The sequence below is a fragment of the Mobula hypostoma genome, chromosome 1, assembly GCF_963921235.1.
Source record: "Mobula hypostoma chromosome 1, sMobHyp1.1, whole genome shotgun sequence".
Taxonomy (NCBI): Eukaryota; Metazoa; Chordata; class Chondrichthyes; order Myliobatiformes; family Myliobatidae; genus Mobula; species Mobula hypostoma.
Genome location: NC_086097.1, coordinates 108,621,538 through 108,638,900, shown reverse-complemented (window position 1 = coordinate 108,638,900; position 17,363 = coordinate 108,621,538). Strand labels below are relative to the sequence as shown.

The following is a 17,363-nucleotide window of genomic DNA, read 5'->3' as shown; positions in this document are numbered from 1 at the left end:
TGGTCCCCTGATCTGAGGAAAGACATCCTTGCCATAGAGGGAGTACAAAGAAGGTTCACCAGATTGATTCCTGTGACGGCAGGACTTTCATGTGATGAAAGACTGGATGAACTAGGCTTATACTCGTTGGAATTTAGAAGATTGAGGGGGGATCTGATTGAAACGTATAAAATCCTAAAGGGATTGGATTGGCTAGATGCAGGAAGATTGTTCCCGATGTTGGGGAAGTCCAGAACGAGGGGTCACAGTTTGAGGATAAAGGGGAAGCCTTTTAGGGCCGAGATTAGGAAAAACTTCTTCACACAGAGGGTGGTGAATCTGTGGAATTCTCGTCCACAGGAAACAGTTGAGGCCAGTTCATTGGCTATATTTAAGAGGGAGTTAGATATAGCCCTTGTGGCTAAAGGGATCAGGGGGTATGGAGGGAAGGTTGGTACAGGGTTCTGAGTTGGATGATCATCCATGATCATACTGAATGGCGGTGCAGGCTCAAAGGGTCGAATGGCCTACTCCTGCACCTATTTTCTATGTTTAAAACATTTTTTCTATAAGCCATGTAAAAGAAGGTTCTGTCTTTGATTTACATTCATTAAAACTTAATTTCAAGTGGCTTCATCAAAACAATTCCTTGCGGTAACATCAAGCTTTTCATTAAGAAGCTTTATCTTTTCATGGAATTTAGTAGTTTCAAGGCTGGGAAAGTCTGCGGAGTTGTACAATGTACTCAGAAATGCTTTCATCAATTGACTGGTTCCTTTTGTGAAATCTACACCTTTCAGCTAATTATTAGCAGTTTAGGGCTCAAGTGATTTTGTAAAGTTGTAACAATTTCATTGAACATCTTGCTTGCTGGCTTAAAAGCTTGTACGTTTTAGTACCCATTAAGCTAAGAAGCATGGAGACTTTCTTTTCATCATCCATGTTGTTAGCACTGCAATACAATTCAATCTTCTCGATATACAATTCCCAGTCCTCAATAGCATTATCAAAATTGTCAACTTCCCCAACTAAGGCCATCATCACCTTAACTTTGCTAGCTGTGCATCTCTCACTGTGTACCATGCACTATTACTCAGGCATCCTTTCGCTAGCATCTGTGATGGCCTTCTCGGTACTGATTCACTCTTTCCTCTCGCTGTCTCTCTCCCTTCCTCCAAATTCTGTCATCCTGTAACTATTGGTGCTGTTGGTGATATTCACTGACATTCAGGTTTGTACTCGTTGCCAATTTGTTGTGTCTGTACAACTACATATCAATTAAATAAAGACATGCACATGGAGTTGAGGTTAACTGGTATATTCTCCTTGTAGTGAGAAAACAACAGATCAATGTACATGGGTAAGTTATCAGTCAATAGTGCTAGGGGAGTCATGCACTAAAACAAATAGATCCATACATGACACTTACAGTAATAACAGCCAAGAGTTTTGATGGAAAACTACTCTCCCGTAAATTAAATAACACAAAGTATTTTTTTTACAAAATACTTTTTTATGTTAAACTAGTAACTTGCAGTGTTTCATACATGATTTTGCATGATTTGAACAAAGCAAAATTTAACACTGGGAGAATTTCTTTGGACAGGCAATTTTTATGACAAAGCTGAAGGTAGTTTGAGACTTTGAATGTACGGAGGCAATTATTAAAAAGAGTAAGAATTTTAAAAATAATTGCATTCTAAATGAGTGAGCACAGGGTCCATAGCATGGTGGGTACTTGGCACGAGGGCGAATATAGGCACACTATTTTAGATGAATTCACGTCTGTGGTGAAAGTGGGAGGTCTTCAGCTGAGATGGAATGGAAAATGCAACACTAAGAATGTTGGAAAAGCTGTCAGAAATGAATGAAAAGCAGAGATTGAATTTGTAGCAATATTTAAAATTGGAGAAAGAAGCAATTTCATCAATATTGGTGCAATTAGCTTAATTAGTTCTGTACAACATCATGAAGTGTTTGTTCCTGTGCTGTACTGTAAAAGAAAATGACATTAATACAGGATTAGTGTAAATAGATTTGAAGGTTGCATCATCCATTTGGCCAAATGACCTGTTTCTGAACTACATGATTGTCAGAGAAACAGTTGAGTTATCTTATTTAACAAGATTTCCTAAACATTTGAACTCATCTAATCATCTTTTAAACTATTGTCAAATGACTGTGGCATGACGTCAAGTCAGTACAGTTCACTATGTGAAATTAAGTCATTGAACTTACTTTGGGTATAAATTAGGAATTGTGGGACTAGATTCATATTTTGTATGGCTCAACTGCTATTGTCAGGGATTAAAAATAACATAAAAATTAGGGTTCTCTCCTCAGAAAGGTTTACCTGACTCAACTAGGTTTTATGGATTTAGGTATACAGTGAAAGTTAAGAAAATAGATTTAAGCTGAGAAAGGAATGTTTAAAGGAGACTTGCAAGGTAAATTTTTACCCAGAGAATGCTAGAAGCCTCGAATATGCTGCCGGGGAACTGGTGGAGGCAGATGCAATAGCAACGGCTGAGGGGCATTCAGACATTCAAACAACAGAGCACAATGCAATGTAGCAGCAAAGCAATGAGTTTTCTGGGAAAGAGAGTACAATATATTCGCCAGTGGTTCTGAACAGCTCATCATTGATTTTACAATAGTACAACAAGTTAAAACACTCTAGTCCGACCTTCTATGGTCTGGCATATTTTGAATCTGCAGTAGACTTCTACACAAAATCAGAATCATTATCAGGTTTAATATCATCATTGTGAAATTGAACTCTGTGGTAGCAGTACAATGCTAATAGAGAGAAAAAACTGAATTACAGTAAACATATACGTAGTGTTCATGGGTTAAATGCCCATTCTGAAATCAGATGGCACATCAGACGAAGCTGTTCCTGAAACGTTGACTGTGCTCCTTCAGGCTCCTGTACCTCCTTCCTGATGGTAATAATGAGAAGAGGGTGGTGGGGGTCCTTAATGATGGACGCTGCCTTTCTGAGGTACCACTCCTTGAAGATGTCTTGGATAATACGGAGGCTAGTATCCATGATGAAGCAGAATAATTTTACAATTCTCTGCAGCTAACTTCAATTTCAGGTAGAAGTCACTTCATCAAAGTCGGACCTGCTAGTCTTCCAGCATCTGCAATCTCTTTTTTAATTTTCATGATCTATGATAAAAACTGAGCTACTGTCAGGTAAAGAGTAGAGAATTTGGGGAATGGTCTTACAGCGGCGAGATTAAGGGGAGAAATAGTACATATTCAAAATGAGCAACTGTTTTAATATCAGGAACATCAATAATTAAAGGACACAGATTTAAAATAAAGGTCAAAAGAACAAGAAAGATTCTTTTATTTCTTTTTTTTTACAGTGATGTTATAATTTTGAATGTACCATCTAAAAAGGATTTAATAATCACTTTCAAAAGGAAATGCACTTGTACTTGGTGGGAAACATTGAAAAACTGTGTGAGAAACCCATTAATACTTGCAAACTCTGGCACACATTATGGTGGACTGACCACCTGTATTGTATAATTTGATGAAACCAAATGAATTCAGACAAGGATAAATGGTTCCAATAATTTATTCTACTATACATCACCATTACATTGCAGTACCGTGATAATTCTAGGACTTTTAAATATATATTTTTTATATAGGTAGCGGCAACTCCACAAAGACAATAATACTGCTGTGGAAGACTGAAGGGGAAGAAAAGCTGCTATATTTATTTTGTAATTCAATTTGAAAAAAAATCTGTAAACAGTCAGGCCACATCCTATCAAAGTTACAGTACATTAGGCAAAAACAGAGCAAATTAATGTATTTTTCACATTCAGCATAAACATAGTTCAGAAAATATGCCTTTTTGAACTGTAGCAGCAAACTCTCTTCCAACAATCCAAAAACTTATATTTGGAAATGTACTAAAGAATTGGCTGCAACTAAAGCCAATGAAATTAAATGGCCTGAGTTAATTTCTATTGTAATTCAAAACATTATAATCAATTCACCATTTCCAGTTTTCTAAACTGCAGTACAGTGTATATTTTACTTTAATTTACAGGTTAATATACAATGCATTTGGAACAGCTGGATTTTCAGCACTAGAAGTCACCATCACGCCCAAAACATAAATATTTTTATTTTTCAAAAAACAGGTTTCAAACTTGACTAAATACAGAGAAACCTTTGCTTTCTGAGACTGTTAATCTACTGCTGGCTCTATTCATTTGCTTTGACAGGGCCAGAAATTACTGTGAAACATTGCTGGCCAAGGTTGTTTGAGGTCACGACTAATCTGCAAATTTCACAAATCTAAAAAAATGATCCTACTCTCAACAGTGCCTACACTATCCTGTGGTATTAGTTGCAGTCACAATGTACACACCTTGACAGACAGCACAACTATGAGTACTCTGTATGTGCTTGGGAGTTTAGTGTGCTATGAAGCTCAATAGTAGGATAGATATATGCTTGCCCAATAAATATTAAATATACTCCATCTTCGCAGAATTAGACAAACCTGTAACATTTTGCTGACATGAGGATTTTAAATTTCTTGACACATTTCTTTTTTTTCCATTAGTTTTGCAACACGACTGCAATATTGTTTAAAAATAGTTGAACATGTGGAGCAATCCGAGCTTCTTTTGTCACCAAACCCAAAATGTTTACAGTGTCTATCCTAAACTTGAAGTAACAACATGAGGAACAGTTTTACCCTGTCAAAACCAAGTTCCATTTGATTTACATCCATGAGCTATTAATATTTATTTGCTTGGTTTTGACCTGATCATGTATCTGATTGCAGCAAGTCAGGATTCAGTCTGATGTGCCATCAAACTGAAATCAAATTAACTCAAGAAAACCCAAAGGCTGGTGCTTAGAATTTAAGTATGTTATATATCAGACAACTGTGACATCAACACTTCAGTTATGTTCAATAAGCTTCAACACTTAAAGCAATTTCACTCTATTAACCTTTTAACAAAAGTGGCTGGGTTGCTCTACTGAAGACAGGAACGAGGGAGCAAGTGTCAGTCTTGATATGCCGAGACTCAGCTTTGCTGTACTGATACACGTGGGTTTTGGGGTCCGACATTCGTGAGAGACTTTAATCTCTTTAGTGCTTATGCAAAGTATTTTTCACTCAAAAGCCCATATTTCAATGTCCTGTACATAGAAATCTTCTTTCTTTGAAAGGATGCGATTGTCAAATGTTTTACAAGCATGGCTACGCCCATGGTACAGATCTCCATCCAACCACAGTCCAATTTCTCCTCTGCAAAGAACATATTGAATTCATTGTAGGGGAAGTTGAACAGAAACATACTGATGTTAGTTCAATCAAGTTTTTACTCCGGAAAAATCCCAGATTATCTGAGAACATAGATTATGGTTAATTAGGAAAGGAGGCAGCTACATAATGGCACAGCTGATTGAGCTGTAGCCTTGTAGCAGCAACAACCCAGGTTCAATCCTGATCTCCAATATGCGTGGGGTTTACCCACTCCCTGTAAGCACATGGGTTACTCCTCTGGTTCTTTGATTTCCTTCCAATTCTTAAAAAAAATATGCAGTTTGGTGGGTGCTGGACTGTCAGATCAACAGAAAATGTCACTGGCTGCAGTCTACCATCACGGCAGGCCTCGTATGTGTCCAGGACAGAGAGAGGGGCAGGAAAATCAGTGCGGACACTACCCACCCTGCAAACTACTTTTTTCAAAGGCTCTCTTCTGGAAAGTGCTATAGGGCAAAAGCAAAAATTTCATGCCTTTACAAATGTTTCTTCCCACAGGCAGTTAACCACACCCCCTGCCCCCCCCCCCAGTCGCTGCACTGCAAATGCTTTAAACCACTTTTGCTTTTATAATGCTATCATTTATGTTTTTTGTGCATATTTTATTCCATATCTGTAGTTTAACCTCTAAGTTTATTTCTTATATAATTCTTTATAATTGAATGCTGTCTTTATTGTACGTCAGGCCAATACACAATAGTAAATTTCTAATACATGTAAATGTATATGATAAACAAGTTGATCCTTCATACTTATAGGTCACTGTAAATTGCCCCTGGTATGTGGGAGTGGTAGAAAACAGAGGGGGAGTTGATGGCAACATGGTGGGGGAACCACTGGGGAGGAATAGATCACAGACCTAATCGTGGGGAAATTAGATTGTTCCATGAACCAGATATTCTACTATAAAGAATTAATCTGAATAGTTAGAGAGGGGGGAAGATGCTAGAAGTTTCCACTGGGTTGGTGGGGCATGGGGGAGTGAATAAGAGGATGGTACAATTGGAGACAGGGTCAAACATTTAAAAATACATAAGGAATTCAGGAGAACATCTGTAGGAAATGTGGAACTGGCCAACAGCTGGAAAAATTAAAGCTAAGATTTAAAGGATAAGCTAGCAATGAACAGGAAGGAAAATGAAGTAGAAAGATAGGCCGTTAAGGGAAGATAAAGGTGTATACAGGGTGCATAACCCCTGGCAGTAATCCAACACTGTAAACGTCTGATTTAATGCTGTACTACATAAATGGCATAGCAAAATGTGTCCATCACTGAACACAACATGAAGGAATGAGAAATTAATAGAACAATAAAAATGTTTTGTGCCCTTTTATACAAGTTCAAATAAAGAAATTTAAATAATTAAATATTAATATAGCTTTTATCTAAAATTGAATTTGTAAATAAACCACTTCCACAACTATTTTTTTGTGGGAAACTGAGTAGCAAAGCTTAATCCTTGTGCATCTTTAGCTGTAATTGGGTGAGGAATTGTGACCCAATGGTCATATTCAAACATTGCAGCTTTGTGGTCAAGTTCGCAGATGATACAAAGATAGGTGGAGGGATAGGCTGTGCTGAAGTAGAGAAGCTGCAGGACTTAAATGTACAAGGAAAATGGGTAAAGAAGTGGCAGATGGAGCAGGTATCAGGAAGTGTATTGTCATGCACTTTAGTAGAAAGAATATAAGCATAGACTATTTTCTAAACAGGGAGAAAATTCAAAAATCCAAGGTGCAAAGAGACTTGGGAATCCTTGTGCAGGATTCCCCAAAAGGTTAATTTGCAGCTTGAGTTGGTGGTGAGGAAGGCAAATGCAATGTTAGCATTCATTTCGAGGACTAGAATATAAAAGCAAGGATGTAATGTTGAGGCTTTATAAGGCACTGGTAATAAGGATGCATGATTTTGTTGAGCTTTTTACATGCATGTGAGTAGATCAAAAGTGACAAAGTAACTTTTTAAGTTAGAAAACTGAAATTTATTAGCAAATGTTGATAGACAACAGGTATCATAAGTGTAATGTTGTAAGCAGCAATTTTTCATTGACAAAATTTTTCATCTGAAAGGAATATTTAAGAAACCTGAGAGGCTGCTCCTAAACATGTAACTTGCGGAACCAATTTGCTAGAAGTTAGTGTTTTAAGAATGACAACTAAAAAGTGTGAATGTATTCATGACATAGACTTGAGATAGTGATGAGGGTCAGCCTTCTACATTGAGAGATGCCCCACACAAACAGGATTTCCCTGTGCTTGAGGAAAATTTCATCAATCCAGAACAGCCCACCCTCTCGCATTGATCTTCTTGTGGCCTGTATAATAATACCCATATTCCAAAACAAATTCATTGCCATATGCTTTAAAATTTTGATGAACCAATTTAACTGTGCATATGGAACAGCTTATAGTTACTTTTCTAATGGCATTGTTATAAGATAAAATACTTTTTGTAAAATCTGTCATCCCATAAAATCCTTTGTGAAGATTATTAGCAAGATTTCTTACTAATAGGGAACAGCCTCCTATCTGTACAGTCACCCAAGGTGCTAAAACTATTAAAGGAGATTTACCCTCCGCCACCGAAAGCCAAGGAATCCATATCTCCTTTGATGAAGAACATATTATCGCCTGTCCATTTGAAGATCTGAAAAATATTCAGCTTTTGTTACTTATTGTTCAAAAGCTGCTCAGCATTAATACATGGATCTAAAGATTAATGAACAATAACACAGACACATAGAAAACCTACAGCACAATACAGGCACTTTGGCCCACAAAGCTATGCCAAACATGTCCTTATCTTAGAAATTACCGAGGGTTACCCACAGCTCTCTGTTTTTTTGAACTCCATGTACCTGTCCAGGAGTCTATTAAAAGACCCTATCGTATCTGCCTTCACTATCGTCACCGACAGGCTATTCCATGCACTCACCACTCTCTGCGTAAAAAACAACCCCTGACATCTCCTCTGTACCTACTTCCAAGCATCTTAAAACTGTGCCCTTGTGCGCTAGCCATTTCAGCCCTGGGAAAAAGCCTCTGACTATCCACACGATCAATGCCTCTCATCATCTTGTACACCTTTATCAGGTCCACCTCTCATCCTCCGTCACTCCAAGGAAAAAAAGACGAGTGTACTCAACCTACTCTCATAAGACATGCTGCCCAATCCAGGCAACATCCTTGTAAATCTCCTCTGCATCCTTTCTATGGTTTCCACATCCTTCCTGCAGTGAGGCAACCAGAACTGAGCAGAGTACTCCAAGTGGGGTCTGACCAGGGTCCTATATAGCTGTAACATTACATTTTGGCTCTTAAACTCAATCCCACGATTGATGAAGGCCAATACACCATATGCTTTCTTAACCACAGAGTCAACCTGCATAACAGCTTTGAGAGTCCTATGGACTCGGACCCCAAGATCCTCTGATCCTCCACACTGCCGAGAGTCTTATTATTAATACTATATTCTGACATCATACTTGACCTACCAAAATGAACAACCTCACACTTATCTGGGTTGAACTCCATCTGCCACTTCTCAGCCCACTTTTGCATCCTATCAATGTCCTGTTGTAACCTCTGACAGCCCTCCATACTATCCACAACACCCCCAACTTTTGTGTCATCAGCAAATTTACTAACCCATTCCTCCACTTCCTCATCCAGGTTATGTATAAAAATAATGAAGAGTAGGGGTCCCAGAACAGATCCCTGAGGCACACGACTGGTCACCGATCTCCATGCAGTATATGACCCGTCTACAACCACTCTTTGCCTTCTGTGGGCAAGCCAGTTCTGGATCCACAAAGCAATGTCCCCTTGGATCCCATGCCTCTTTACTTTCTCAATAAGCCTTGCATAGAGTACCCTGTCAAATGCCTTGCTGAAATCCATATACACTACATCTACTGCTCTACCTTCATCAATGTGTTTAGTCACATCCTCAAAAAATTCAATCAGGCTTGTAAGGCATGACCTACCTTTGACAAAGCCATGCCGACTATTCCTAATCATACTATGCCTCTCCAAATGGTCATAAATCCTGCCTCTCAGGATCTTCTCCATCAACTTACCAACTACTTAAGTATAAGACTCACTGGTCTATAATTTCTTGAGCTATCTCTACTCCCTTTCTTGAACAACATCCGCAACCCTCCAATCCTCCGTCCTCATTGATGATGCAAAGATCATCGCCAGAGGCTCAGCAATCTCCTCCCTCGCTTCCCACAGTAGCCTGGGGTACACCTCATCCAGTCCCAGTGACTTATCTAACTTGATGCTTTCCAAAAGCTCCAGTATATCCTCTTTCTTAATATGTACATGCTCAAGCGTTTCCGTCCGCTGTAGGTCATCCCTACAATCGCTTTTCTGTAGTGAATACTGAGCAAAGTACTCATTAAGTACCTCTGCTATCTCCTCCAGTTCTATACACACTTTTCCACTGTCACACGTGATTGGTCCTATTCTCTCACGTCTTATCCTCTTGCTCTCCACATACTTGTAGAGTGCCTTGAGGTGCCAAGGCCTTCTCATGGCCCCTTCTGGCTCTCCTAATTTCATTCTTAAGCTCCTTCCTGCTAGCCTTATAATCTTCTACATCTCTATCATTACCTAGTTTTTTTGAACCTTTTGTAAGCTTTTCTTTTCTTCATGACTAGATTTCCAACAGCCTTTGTATACCATGGTTCCTGTACCCTACCATCCTTTACCTGTCTCATTGGAACATACCTATGCAGAACTCCATGCAAATATCCCCTGAACATCTGCCACATTTCTTCCGTACATTTCCCTGAGAACATCAATTCCCAGTTTATGTTTCCAAATTACTGCCTCATATAGCCCCTTACTCCAATTAAACACTTTCCTAACTTGTCTGTTCCTATCCCTCTCCAATGCATGGTAAAGGAGATAAAATTGTGATCATTATCTCCAAAATGCTCTCCCACTGAGAGATCCGACACCTGACCAGGTTCATTTCCCAATACCTGATCAAGTACAGCCTCTCCTCTTGTGGGCTTAATAGTGAAGATATTTTCCCCTAGGAACGTCACTTTTTCAAAAAAATTACTAGACACGTTTCATCAGATATCCATTTAAAATCTAACCAAAGCACAGCATAAAAAGGATCGATCTCAAGTCACAATTTCCATCCTCCACTGTTCAGTGAATTCAAAGATCAGTGGAATTGAGGTAGGTTCCATGGTGTGATTTGTCTAGCACTATTTGCTGAATGGGAACAACTTTGAACATGAAGCAAATGGGTTATAGCAAAATCATTGAGTTTAACAGCACAGAAACCCTGTCCATACCAACCATCAAGTACCCAAACATATTAATCCCAGTTACCAGCACTTGATCCATTGACTGCTATTCCTATCTTCACAAAAATAATTTTATTTATTTATTGAGATACAGTGTGGAACAGGCCCTTCCAGCCCTTTGAGCCACACTGCCCAGCAATCCCCCAAATTAATCATAGCCTAGTCACTGGACAATTGAAAATGACCAAGAAACCTACCAACAGGTACGTCTTTGGATTGAGAGGGGAAACCCACATGGTCGGGGGAGAATGTACTCCTTACAGGCAGCAGCTGGAATTGAACCATGGTCATCTTTACTGGAAAGCATTCTGCTAACCACTATGCAACTGTGCTGCCCTCTTTTGGACATACAGCCAGATCACTGGTGCCAACAGTAGAGGATGCAAAGGGCTTTCCTTTCTGCATATATGCTGCCAGTATACATTCAGAAACTATATGCAGCAAAATAGCCATTAACTGGGCAAATGTTTGTTGGCATAAAATATATAACCCACCCCCTCACCCCTAAATTGGCAGGGTAGCTAATATACTGCCACTTAAACAGCACGTGTCTACTCAATGAGCCACTCCATGTGGTTAACTCTTAAATGGCCTCAACATCTAGGTAGTACTTGTTCACATGTGATGTTGCATTAAGGCACAATTTCTGGTCTATGCTCATGTATGTTAATTCCCCAGCGATCCTAAGAGTCACATTGACCAGAAACTCAACTGGATCAGCCACAAATATCAAAACAGAATCCGTTCATTTGAAATTTAAAGACCATTGATATATATCAATACATATTTATGACATGTACGTATAACAACTGCATTATTGTTAGAGTTGTAAAAAGGTTTCAATAAGAAAATGGTTGGAAAACAAAGCTCGTTCTTTCAAATCACTTGTCTGAAATTTCAATGCAATCAAATTTTATACCCTTGATCAATATTGAGTGCTACATGTGATTGACATTAAAATTATTTGTAAAAGATTCAATTGAATTTATTTTTCTTAATCAAAATGTCAATACCATTACAATTGTTCTAATCACTTACTACAGTCAACTCTTTTTGTTCAAATCACTTAATTTCAACTGTTTGTTAAATACAAATATTCCAGTACTTCAAAAATTTGGCTGCACTGTTTATATTGTTTATTAAGTAACAACATTTAAAACTGGGAAGTGGATCTGATCAATTTGTTTTCTTACCTTAAATTCTGGATAAAATGTGAAAAGGAACGTCTCCCCTGTGCCATAAAAACAATCGCTAACTTTAAATGGCTCTGATGCTAGTGCACCAAATAGCTGTGGGCATAGAACAGGATAATAGAAATTAATCTGAACATTTCTTAAACTACCAAAATTGTAAACAAGTTATACTCATAGGCTGCTGATGCTATTAACTTCTGAGACTCCCAGTACAGTAATTCACAAGCCCAAAACTGAGTGGAAACACAACAGACTGAGTTCCTCCAGCAGTTTTATGTTCCACAACTGAATGCAAGTTGTTGAGGTGGAGTAGATGGAAGGGTCTGTACAGCAATGGGGAACAAAGCCAGCCGTCATGGCTTGAAATATCATACAACCTATCAAGTGACAACACTCATAGCACCACCCAACTGAAACTAAAAAAATGTCAAAATTCTGAAAATCAGCAAGGCAGAGTGAAATACTATAGGAATGTGTATATTTTACTGTTTTGAAATACTACCTTTGTGAAAAGTTAACAGTATATTTTTTCATGTATGACATAAAAGTAACACGTCTGTCTTTTAAAACGCAAACAACAGGAATTCTGCAGGTGCTGGAAATTCAAGCAACACACATCAAAGTTGCTGGTGAACGTAGCAGGCCAGGCAGCATCTCTCGGAAGAGGTACAATCGACGTTTCAGGCCAAGACCCTTCGTCAGGACTGTCCTGACGAAGGGTCTCGGCCTGAAACGTCGATTGTACCTCTTCCGAGAGATGCTGCCTGGCCTGCTACGTTCACCAGCAACTTTGATGTGTGTTACCTCTGTCTTTTAAATGTCTTTGCTGTACCTGGCCATCGCTGTCTTTAATAACTAGCAGCATTGGTGTATCGACACCTGTCATACTACGGTACAGTGTCTTCAGACTCATGCCATGCTTTGAAGTGCTGTAAATTAGAGTCCACGGGTAGCCAACAGTTCGAGGAGGCAGATTTTTAGCAAGCTGAAATTCAGACAAAAGAAGTCATCAATAATGAATTGACTGACACAGAATTAAAATACAGTTTTACCATTAGTATATATTCTTAGTTAGCACGGGAGTCCATTTTAATTGCCATCATTGAATAATGCAAAAAAAGCACTTGCCAAGCCAAAAAAATAGTAGAATTCTGTAATATAAACAGAAACTAATTTCTGCAAAATAATTGCTTATACTTTTACCAAAAAGACTAACTCCAAAGCTCTGTCAACATGTTTACTTCATGAATACACTATGTTCAATAAAATTATATATCAAGTTCAAGTTTAATGTCATCTGACTGGGCACATATACAACCAAATGAAACAATGTTCCCCCGGACCACAATGTACTCAGACAACACATCAAACACAGCACATAAACCACAATATTTATACTCTAAGTTAATAAAATACAAATCCAAATGTGTGTAGTAAAAGATAACACAAATAAACAGCTCACTGTCCCAGTGATGAGACCTCAGTGGTGGCAGGGTATTCCTTAGTCTTACAGCCAGAGGGAAGAAGCTGCTGCTGTTACCCAGTCTGCCAGTCCTAGTCCTGACAGTAGTGGGTCAAAGAGATAGTGGGATGGATGGTAGGGATCGACAACAATGCTTTGGGCCCTTCATCTGCAATGCTTCTAGTAAATATCACAAATGGGGGGGGGGGGAGAGGGAGACCCCAATGATCCTGAGTCTGGAATGCAGTCTTTAAGATATGACTACTCTGTCAAGGTGAGTATGCAATGGCCCCCCGCTGGTTCAGGCAGACAATCCAGTTTATTTTCAGAAGTTAGCGAGTAGAATCAAGCCGGCAGGGATCTGTTTCAAGTCTTGCTTTAATACCACTGCCCTTACCACACTTCTGCATTCAAGCACACCACTTTCTCGAGTAGCTGTAGTAGACCGCAGCATAGAATGAGAGCCCACTCCCCGTGTTAGTTCATAATTGCGCAGCACCTTCATATTCCTCTCACTAGCAAGGTAAACTTGCAGATTTTAGTGTTCTTAATGTTCAGCAGTGTTTTAGGGTCACAGAAAAGATGAACAGGACAAAAAATTTCACCATTGGTTGGAGCTGGTGTGGCCACTGCTTCCATCCAAAGACGAGTCAACAGATTTATTACATAGAATACACAATGCTCAATAAAATTAACATATGACAGAGTGGAAATTATTGGCATGGGGCTGAGCATTATAATATTTGTTTTACTAACTTAAATTTGCTGTATCTTTCAAATTAAATTTTTGATAAATAAAGGATTCTTCCAAATCAAATGATGAAAAGTGGAACATAACTTATGGTTTTACTAAATAAATTTTCTAAAAGATTGATGTTTCTTCGCAACAAAATCCAATGGACAGCTTGAATCAAAATAAAAGCAGCATAATTAGCATTTCATGGAGAGGAAGGTATTCAATACATTTTTGTCAGCCCTACTCACAATCTTTATTGTTTCTAACAGGTCATGACAAAACTTACAAAACTAAAGCAGAAAATATTGGGACATTGATCATCTGCTCCTTGAACTTTATCAGCCAACAAGTTCAACAATAAACTCTCGAATTACTTATTCCTTAGTTCCTCCCTCTTTCTATGCCTTTGATGTTTCGGGCAACTTTTTTTATACACACAACTGCATACCGACTAAAGTTCATATAATCCAGGTTTAACTTTCTCACCAATCTACTCCAACACTGCATATTACCCTTTCCTTAGCAGAGGTGAACTAAGAAATTGAAGAGATCTAAAGTGCTCCCAATCCTCAGGCCTACTGCTATTTCTGGTAATTTCATAAATCTCTTCCTTTGATTTAACACTATGTTTAACTTCTCTTGTCATCTGTGGATGAATCATTTTTTCCTATCAGGTCTCAAAGGAATACAGTTTTAAACATTGGATAATTGGATTTTCTACTTTCATACTATTTTCATACTGTAAATTTTTGTAATGTGAACTTTTAGTGAGCTGGAATTTGTTTTTAAAGACATGATTTTGTGCTCATGGCACAAATGGCCCAGCAAATTCAGTAAAGTGGAAGATGTAAGTTTAAGCACAGACGTTCAAACTTACTGATTAATTTTTGTTGCTCTGTTATTAGTTTTAGAAAGATGGAAGCATGTTGTTGTCTGCCTCACCACTAACCAGTATGAAATTACATTACTAGCAAGGCAGATACAAAGAAAATAAATAAATCTGACCCATTATTTCCAAGTCCATATCCTGAATCATGGTCATTTATGTATGTGCTTATCAATCTGGATGGCTCTTCAAACAATCACAAGTATAGATTCTCATTCTTTCAGAAATTAATTGATAAGGGACAATTTTCAAAACTCTTGAAATATTTTTATCTTTGTCTATCTCTTAATCCAAACTTTCACTTCATCTCCATTTCTATGTGCTTGCAACGCAAGTAGATGACCATTCAGGCTATGCTCTCTTCTCGCTACTACCATTGGAAAGAGGTACAGGAGCCTTCGGTCCCACACCCACCAGGTCTGGGAACAGTTGTTACCCTACAACCATCAGACTCCAGAAACGGCATGGATAACTTCACTCACCTCAACACTGAACTGATTCCACATCTTACAGACTCACTTTCAAGGACTCTTTACAACTCATGTTCTCAGTATTATTTTTTTATTTGAACAGTTTGTCTTCTTTTGCATAATGGCGTATATTTATGTAGAATGTTATTGTGTTTCTATTTTCCTGTAAAGGCTTGCAAGAAAATGAATCTCAAGATAGTATGTGGTAACATACATGTACTTTGATAATCAATTTACTTTGAACTTAATTTATTTATCAATTCCGTAAGTTCCACAATTCTTCAGTCAGATTCTCTCAGGAGATAACATTTGCTTGACTTGTTTTCTCAAGTATCTGATTTCACTTGTTCTGCCATATAAACTTGCATTCTCATCAACCTCCCATGCAAAAAAAAGTCTGAAAAATCTAAACATGCATGGGCAAGTTTAACTAATTGTTAACTGTGCTTCAGTTGTATTGGAGAGATGCAGCATTAATGCTGCAGTTTGAATCACGCTCAATGGTCCAATTCATTAGCTGGGAAAGAGAAAAACACAGTGAGCGTTTTAAAAAGTTTAAAGTACATTATCAAAGTACATATACATCACCAAATACTACTCTGAATGAAAAGATATTGCTGATAGAGCTATTAAGCAACGCTTTCTCACCAGTAACATTCTCTCTGATGCTAACTCTCACATCTCTAATTACTGGGGTTCGATTCTGACTGGTGCCATCCGATTGGAGTTTGAGTGTTCCCCCTATGATTCTGTGGGTTCCTCAAGGATGCTCCACTTTCCTCAGCATCCCAAAGACTTGCTGGTTATTAAGTTAATTGGCCATCATGATTTTCCCCAGGGCTAGTAGCCGATGGGAAAAATTGGAGCAGAAGAGGGGTGGGAAGAGGGGAAAGTGTGACAGAATAGGTTATGATACGATTGCTGTGAGATCTAGCATAGATTTGATGGGCAGAATGGCCTCCTTCTATGACATAACAAAATAAAACAATACTTTTAATTTGACAAGGTGGCTCCAGGCTCGGTACAACCTGGTATTCCACAAATGAACAAAACAGCCAACATTACCCAAGAGTCATGGGTAGTTGTTCCTGAAAAGACAACATTTGACTGACACCAAATAGCCTTTAGACTACTTAGTGTAAGGACTTAGATAAATTGGAAGAATGTTGGGAAATGTATAACAATGCATTTTGGTAAAAGGAACAATAGTGCAGGCTATTATTTTAATGGGGAGAATATTCAAACATCAGAGGTGCAGAGGGACTAAGGAGTCTTCAGGCAAGACTTCCAAAAAGTTTACTGTCAGGTCAAGTCTGTGATAAAGAAGGCAAAGATAAAGGGGTGGGGGAGGGGAAGCAGGGAGGTGATAGGCAGGAAAGGTGAAGAAGGAATAGGGGAAAACACAATGGGCAGTAGAAGGAGGCAGAACCATGAGGGAGGTAGTAGGCAGCTGGGGGAGGGGGCAGAATGAAATTGGGACAGGGGAAAGGAGGGGGAGGGAATTATCGAAAGTTGGAGAATTCAATGTTCATACCAAGGGGCTGGAGACTACCTAGACGGTATATGAGGTGTTGCTTCTCCAACCTGAGTTTAGCCTCATCATGGCAGTAGAGGAGGCCATGTATGGACATATCCGAATGGGAATGTGAAGCAGAGTTGAACTGGGTGGCAACCGGGAGATCCTGTCTATTGTAGTGGACGGAGTGGAGGTGCTCGACAAAGCAGTCCCCCAATCTGCGTCAGGTTTCACTGATGTAGAGGAGGCCACACCAAGAGCACCGGATGCAATAGATGATCCCAACAAACTCACAAGTGAAGTGTTGCCTCACCTGGAATGGTGGCAAGAGAAGAGGTGTAGGGACAGACGTAGCACTTACGCTTACAGGGATAAGTGCCGGGAGGGAGATCCGTGGGAAGGGATGTGTGGACCAGGGAGTTGCAGAGGGAACGATCCCTGCGGAAAGCAGAGAGGGAAAGGTGTGCTTGGTGATGGGGTCCT

At 39.0% G+C, this 17,363-nt stretch overlaps 1 protein-coding gene across 4 annotated transcripts in view; it reads right to left on the bottom strand.

Moving 5' to 3' along the window:
* Positions 1-3,555: 3,555 nt before the first annotated feature.
* Positions 3,556-17,363, bottom strand: part of LOC134349800 (oxidation resistance protein 1-like) — a 568,100-nt gene continuing 554,292 nt past the window's right edge. For all 4 annotated transcript variants that reach the window (XM_063054685.1, XM_063054693.1, XM_063054702.1 and 1 more), the window contains 4 exons: positions 12,643-12,795; positions 11,811-11,906; positions 7,864-7,937; positions 3,556-5,272 (listed from right to left, as the gene is read on the bottom strand). In XM_063054685.1, coding sequence (XP_062910755.1) covers positions 5,137-5,272; positions 7,864-7,937; positions 11,811-11,906; positions 12,643-12,795 — 459 coding nt within the window. In that variant the 3' untranslated portion in view covers positions 3,556-5,136. The remainder of the gene's footprint in view (positions 5,273-7,863; positions 7,938-11,810; positions 11,907-12,642; positions 12,796-17,363) is intronic.